Source organism: Ctenocephalides felis, unplaced genomic scaffold (genome assembly GCF_003426905.1).
Source record: "Ctenocephalides felis isolate EL2017-DRISC unplaced genomic scaffold, ASM342690v1 CF-g0.4_SCAFFOLD_01492, whole genome shotgun sequence".
Taxonomy (NCBI): Eukaryota; Metazoa; Arthropoda; class Insecta; order Siphonaptera; family Pulicidae; genus Ctenocephalides; species Ctenocephalides felis.
Genome location: NW_020537646.1, coordinates 56,579,447 through 56,587,615, shown reverse-complemented (window position 1 = coordinate 56,587,615; position 8,169 = coordinate 56,579,447). Strand labels below are relative to the sequence as shown.

Genomic DNA, 8,169 nt, shown 5'->3' with positions numbered 1-8,169 from the left:
TTTTCTATGCATCCTCGGGTCTGTATTTTTATACTTTTACGCTCATCCATTTTCTTTATCATCTTTTGGGTTATCCATGGCTTTCTAGCTACTTTTTCTAGCTTTCCGACGTTTTCTTCTAGCGTTTCCAGAAGTACACTTTTTACCTCATTCCAATCTTTTTCTACTGCCTCTTCCCTATCTTTTATTACGCTAAACTTCGTCTCCATATCTCTCCTCACTACGATTTTATTGTTCCTCAGGTTTTCCAGATTCCATCTCTGTCTTTGTTACCTGTTTTGCGCATGTTCTTCAGCTTTGTCTCTAAAACGGCCGTGAACAGATTATGATCGGAGTCTATATCGGCCCCTGGAAAAGTCTTAACGTCTTTCACGCTATTTCTGAATCTGTTCTTGACGATGATGTAGTCAATTTGATATCGTTCGCTGTCTCCCGGGCTTTTCCAAGTATACAGCTTTGTCTTCCGATTTTTAAACCTAGTGTTTGTGATCATCAGATTGTTTCTGCGGCAAAAATCGATCAACATATTTCCTCTGTCGTTCCTTCTGCCCAATCCGTATTTTCCGACTATCTTTTTCTCTGATCCCTTTCCGACTATAGCATTAAAATCTCCCATAATCACCACGTTGACCTTTCCTTTGCCTTCCTGATACAGCATCTCGTCTATCTGCTCGTAGATTTGTTCTACCTGCGCCTCGTCGTGGCTCGATGTCGGCATGTACACCTGCACCACCATCACGTCCACCGGCTCCGCTTTCATCTTTACACTCATCAAACGATCACTCAAGCAGTTCACATTCAGCACACTTCTCACCGACTTGTTTCTCACCATGACTGCCCCTCCTCTCTCGGATTTGTCTCCTCCGGAGTGATACATTGTGAAACCGTTCGATTTGGTTTCACCTTGCCCCTGCCATCTTACCTCACTCAGTCCCACGACGCCCACTTTGCACTTGTTCATTTTTCTCTTGAGGTTTTCCAGTTTTCCTGCCCTCATCATTGTCCTGACGTTCCAGGTTGCTAACCTGAAAGGCAAATCGACCGCAGTTTTGTGGCTACTTTCGATGGCTTCCCCCTCCATAGCCTTCACCCGGAGATGCGAACGGGAGGTCATTACTCCGGAATATTTTACAGAAGAGAAAGCCATCATTGAAACCATTTTCTCGTAGAATGCTCTTACGCCTACTCTGGGAAGAATGTAATGTGGTAGTATTCCTCTTTTCCTTTCCACATCGCAGCGCCCGGACCAGCTGCACCCGTCATTCGGGTCGCGCTCCGGACTTTTTGATCTGGAGCCATCTTGAGCATCATTTGCTTTGTGCCTCCAGTCAATACAGATGTCGCTGCTGCCCGACACCAGCTAACACGGTTAGCCGATTTCGCTGTTTCTAGCTATTCGTTGCCCATCCCCCACGGCGAGGACGTCGAGTCAGTTCGGGGAGTTATATATATATATATATATATATATATATATATATATATATATATACACGACATATGTACATATATACATATATACATATACACACACACACATATATATATATATATATATATATATATATATATATCTTCTATATCTCCAGCACTCGCTGAGTTATCTTTACAATATTTAGAGACCAAAGTGTTTAATTCTTGCAAATTAGATCTTCAATTCTATTACAGGTACGTAGATGACATTTTTACTTGTGTGCCCGTTAAAAACTTTGAACTTTTACTCCACAATTTTAACTCTTTCAATGAACATCTCTCCTTCACTTTCAAAAAAGAACAGAACAATTCCATCAGCTTTCTTGACGTCAAAATTATAAAAACCTTAGATAACCGTATCATCACAAATTGGTACCAAAAACCTACTTGGTCGGGCAGGTACTTAAATTTTCATTACTATCACCCATCTAGCATGAAAATAGGTACTATAATTAATTTAGTTGACCACGCCATACTTCTCTCGGACAAACAATTTTGGTCTTCTAATTTATCGTTAATCCACACAACACTTATTAATAACTCTTATCCTCCTAATCTCATAAACTCTGTCACGTACAATAGACTCAAATTTCTCAATAATAACAATAATATCTCTTCTTCTTCTACCAAAATCTCCAAAGACAATAACTTTATTGGTAATGTTTGTCTCCCGTTTATTAAAGAACTCTTTCCCATTTGGAAAAAACTGTTCCACAAGGTCGACTTAAGATTAATTTGTAACATAGACTTAACCCTTAGCTTTCTTTTTTCCAACCTCAAATCACCCATTAGTTTAGAACGCACATCGAATATTGTCTATAAATTAAAATGCAATGATTGTGATTCCATTTACATAGGTGAAACTGGACAAAATTTAATAAAACGACTAAAACAACATGATGATAACTCTAAAAACCCACGACAAAATCAAACTATGATAACAGAACATATAAAAAATTTTAAACATTCTTTTGACGCTAGTATACTTTATCACGAATGATACATTATTCAGAGAAGATTTGCTGAAACTTGTCTAATCAGCATTTCTAAATTTTGTGTTAATAAACGCCATGATGCCTCCTTACTCTGTGAAAATTATCAGGTGATACTTAATAATATTTCCAAATTTGTTTCCTCTTAACCTGCATAATTCCGAACCTGTAAACCTACCCTTACGCGGTCCGATCCCGAACTTTGATTCTTAGCCTCTCACCCATACTTCGAAACACTGATTGTAAAAAAACCCGCCAACTATTCCCTCAAACGGTCTCTTCAAATAATTTTTAAACACATGTTACTACAGCCTCGGGCTCGGTCAAATAAACTACGTTCTCTGTGCAAAATATATTATATATTTCACAAATATTTTACTATGCTCTGTTCAACAAAATAATAATAAAAAAAACAAGTTAGTGTATATATAAAATAGTGCAAAATTATGTGCCTTGCGCTAGCTACTGATGTAAGACCATATTTATGTAAGTTTGCTTCGTTGTCTATATATATGTATGTGTCTGTATTGCATATGTATGTATATGTATATGCATATATATATATATATATATATATATATATATATGTATATATGTATAAATGTGTATGTATGTATATATGTGTATATATATGTTTATATATACGTATTATTCGTATGTATATATGTATATGTGCACGTGCTTGTACATGTATATCATATATACATGTTTGTTTGTGTGTATATTTATGTATATATATATTACGCTTTTGTATGTTTGTATATATTTCTTTTTACTTTTCATTTCTCTTGTTTATCTAGCTGTTAAGTATTATTTGTTATTGTTATAATTATATTACTTATATCTATAGTTCTTTGTCCAATTTCTGTCAATTTTTCCCTAGTTTATATTAATTTTTCAATATTCATTCTGTAGATCCACTGATGATGACATAAAATACTATGTCGAAACGTTTGGAAAAATTAAAGATTAACTTCTAAATCTTTGCCTTTTATTTGATGTATGCCCTTGAAGAACTTACTCATATTTCTCAACATCAAAACTAACTTCTCTAATATATATATATATATATATATATATATATATATATATATATATATATATATATACATATACATACATATATATAAACATATATATATATATATATATATATATATATATATATATATATATATATATATTGTTAGCGAAATATATTGTGTGAATGTTTGAATGGATGTTTGAATATGGCGCGGATGACAGTCCCGTGCGGTTGGTAATGTTGATGTTGAGCGTGTGTGTGCAGTTGGCAATAGTGACTGTACGAACAGAGTGAATGTATGCAGGAAGGAAGTGTAAAACTGAGAGAGTTGAATAGAGTGAACGCGGAGAGACGGACTGGTGAGTTATTTTAATTTATAGATTTCTGACAAATAATTAAATATAGAGAATAGACAATAATATATACATAAATATACATATATATATACACACACACACATATATATATATATATATATATATATATATACATACACATATATTTATATATACATAAATATACATATACATATATATATATATATATATATACATGTACATGCCTATACATGTACATTTATACCTACAAAAAATATATATATAAAAGAAAATAAAAAAAATAAAATGAAACTTACATTGAACATGGTATTTTTATATCTAAAAATGTGTACACATCACAGAATTTTGCACTAACATTGACACAAATAACCAGTCGAAACTGTGGAAAAACTTCAAGTATTTTTTCGCAGACCGGAGGGTATGTGATCGCTGCGAATCCTGAGGCAAGTATAAACACATGTGGGGTAAAATTTTGTTTTGAGGACACTAAAAGGTTTTTACAATCAACGTGGCAATGTGTGGGTGAGTAAGGCTAGGTTTTTATGTTCGGAATTAACTGTGTAAGGTTAGGTAAGGTTTACATGAACGGATTTAGTTTTAAACAATTAATAAAATTGAAAAAAACGAAAAAATAAATTTAGCGACAACATTACACGGGTTTAGGTTTACTCAATGGAAATAAATTTAGAAACGTTATTAAGTATAACTTGGTAATTTTCGCAAAGTAAGGATGTAGCATTTCTTTTGTTTACACTATTTTTAATCAAGGTTTTGTAACAAGATTTTGCAAAGCGTCTCTGAATTGTGTTTTGTTCCTGATAAAGAATACGGGCATTATGAAAGTTAAATGTGTGTTTAAAATTGTTGATGTGGTCTGTAATCATGGTTTGGCTTTAGTTGGGTTTTTTAGAATTATTGTCATGTTGTTTAAGTCTTTTTATCAGATTTTGTCCAGTTTCAACCACATAAGTCGAACATATCAAGCCTACATATCAAGACCTTTTTGTAAGGACACTCAGAACCACTACTACACTAAAGTTACAACTCCAAGATTTTGATCATTTTCAAGATCTCTTACAAGTGTTTTTTAATTTTTGACAGCATGAATTTTTAAAATAATTATAATTTTACTACTATATATGTAAATAGTTCTCTCCATACAAATAATGTAAGACATAATATTCGTTCCTCTTATCAATATCCAACTCACATACTGAATTATAATAATTTCAATAATTCGTTCACTTACCGTTATAACAATTCTTACTTTCATAATAATTTTACACAATGCATTCCTTACTTTTTCCCGTCTTTTTTCGAGTACATTTCCCAATGCTATGGACCTACTAAACTCAAATTATTTAAAACTAATTCAAATCTTTTCTCAAAACTGGCTATCGTCAACAACAAAAGAACTGTTTTACTTTGTTGTCGTAAAGAAAGACTTTCCCAAAATCCTTTAATTTCAAACTAATAAACTTTAATCATCCATATTCCAATTATCTTAAAAATAAAATGCTTTTTTTTCTGTTTTGTTGCTGAATCTAGAAATCAAACATTGCATTAGCTCTATTGATAACATAAATAAATCTTTAAACTTTAACATCCAATCCTTATTTTTCACTATGAATAATCACATTGACATTAACAATTTTTTAGATTTAGAAAACTCTAGATTCAATAATTCTTTTAATATGTCAAAAAAATCTTTCATAAAAAAATTCAATACTCTTATTCGAAAAAAGCAAACAAATCCAAATTAAATATAAACCCTGATATCATCAATAAATGGGTAAAAAACATTTCCGATTCAAACATCCCATCCAATGTTTTGAACGTTTGAGCACCAGGTCCTAAATTTTTCATTCCACAACAGAAAAAAACAATGTTTTGAACATTTTAGCACCAGGTCCTAAATTTTCCATTCCACAACAGAAAAAAACTTTAATTTTGTCAAAACACTTAGCTCTTTAGAATATAATTTACGTAATTTAAAAGATATCAATGAAAAACCGTATTAATATATTTTTTGCAACCAACTTAATTCGTTTTTCAAATTTGACATTTCACACATTCATCAACATAAAGAATTACTCACAGACATCCACTTTTGCAAATTCATTATCAAAGAACACCGTGAAATTGTTTTTACCAAGGCAAATAAGGGTAACATCACGGTTATCATGAACAAAGTTTAACTATATTTCTAAATCCATGTCCCTCCTAGCTGATGTAAACATTTACAAACCTATAAATTTAGATCTTGCCGACATTATAATTCGGAATACTTTGAAGTTTATTGATTCATTCATAGAAAGCAAGCAAATTCTCAAACCTCTCTCTCTACAATTAAAAAACTACAATCCCATTGCCCCAAAACTTTATCGTCTTCCCAAAATCCACAAAGATGGTTTTCCTCTTCGACCAATAGTTGCTGACTTAAATTCCCCTCTTTGCAAATTATCCAAATTTATTAGTTCAATTTTATCCAATGTCACTCATAATTCTCCCCATTTTCACAAAAATTCTTTCCAACTCATTTTCAAACTTAACTCCCTTAATGTACCTTCTGATTTTTCCTTTGTAAGTTTAGATGTTGTTTTCCTCTTTACTAACATTTCACTTGACATTATTCTCTCTGCCATAGACCATAAATGCGTTGATATCAGCAAATACACAGATTTCAATTTTTCTTGGTTCCTGAAATGTATTAAATTCATCATTTCCAATATCTATTTTTCGTTCAACGATTCCTTCTTTAAACAAAAATTTGGCACTCCAATGGGTTCCAGTTTGAGTGCACCACTTGCTGTACTTTGTATGCAATTCGTAGAGAACTTTACTCTTAATACCTTGTCTTATGTACCTCTTTTTTACAAACGATACGTTGACGACCTTTTAACTTGCATTCCTGCATAAATAATCAATTTCCAGATTTCGTTTAATAATTTCGACACACACCTTTGTTTTACTGTAGAGACTCAACTTACCAACTTCATTAATTTTTTAGATATTACCCTTTTTATAAATGACGGCTTCATCACTACATATTGGTATCAAAAATCCACTTCGTCTGGACGTTATTGAAACTACCATTCCTATAAGCCCAAATCGACTAAGATTGCATCTATCATCAACTTACTAGATCATGCCATCCTTCTTTCTCATCCATCATATTGGGAAAAAAATATTAATTTGATATATTCTACCGTCCAAAATAATTTCTATCCACTACAAATTTTGCGCTCAGTAATAAATAATAGGTTACCTTTTCTTCGTAATAAATTCCGTACGTCTTCTTTATTTACCTCCCAATCACAAGAAAATAGAATCACTTCATAAACCCTTAACCCTTTTTTGAAAATTCACTATTTCTCAATTCCTTCATCTCATTACCCTACATTGACTGCCTTTTCCACTCATGGAAAAAACTTTTTTCATCCGTTAGTCTGAAGCTAGTGTGTTCGACTGGACACACTCTCGCAGACTTATACACCAATCTAAAAACTCCTGCCTCTACTTCCCGCATGTCAAATGTCGTGTATGTCATTGACTGTAATGATTGTTCAAGTTGTTATGTTGGTCACAATTTCTCTTGAAACGAATGCGCCAACATGAACTCAATAGCTTAAACAAGAAACAAAATAAGACCATGATCACCGAACATGTCTCCAACTTTAAACATTCCTTTAATTTCACCAATCCAAAGGTTATCCATCGAGAAGCCAACACTTCACGCAGAAAGTTCGCTAACAGTATTTACATACAAAAATTACCTACCATTAACAAACTGTTTGATTAACTTTTCTTTGCAATATCTACCGTGATATTTCGAATATTTTTTTCAATATGCGCAATACATCTTAACACTTTCTTTTATGTATATATATGTATGCATATATGTGTATATGTATATATGCATATACTTGTATATGTATGTATGTGTATGTATATACATGTATGCATTGTTTGTGTGTTTTATGTATATATATATACATATATATTATATTATGTTATAATTGTTTTTAATAACTTGTTCCATAACTAATATCGTTTCATAGTTAATATTTATACATTTGCCTAATAAAATTGTCTTCATCGCATATTTTTTCATTTTTTTACAATGTCTCTCATGGTTTTATTATGTTTCTATATTTCATTTTTATCCACATATTTTCAACCGTTGATTACAGTTTGTTTTCACATGATATTTTTTCTATGTTCCTACTGTGCATGATCGCCGAGAAAATCTTCGTAATATGAAGCCACTAAAAATCTCTCTATCCCAGTTTTTCAACCAATGATGATACAGTTCCACAATTTTCTGCAAACACGTACGCACACA

The 8,169-nt window shown here is 32.1% G+C and overlaps 1 protein-coding gene across 1 annotated transcript; it reads right to left on the bottom strand.

Annotated features, from left to right (window-relative positions):
- Positions 1-238: 238 nt before the first annotated feature.
- On the bottom strand, positions 239-1,159 carry LOC113371425 (craniofacial development protein 2-like). Its single transcript, XM_026612054.1, has one exon. It carries the CDS (start codon positions 1,157-1,159, stop codon positions 239-241), a length of 921 nt encoding a protein of 306 aa, XP_026467839.1.
- Positions 1,160-8,169: the final 7,010 nt, after the last annotated feature.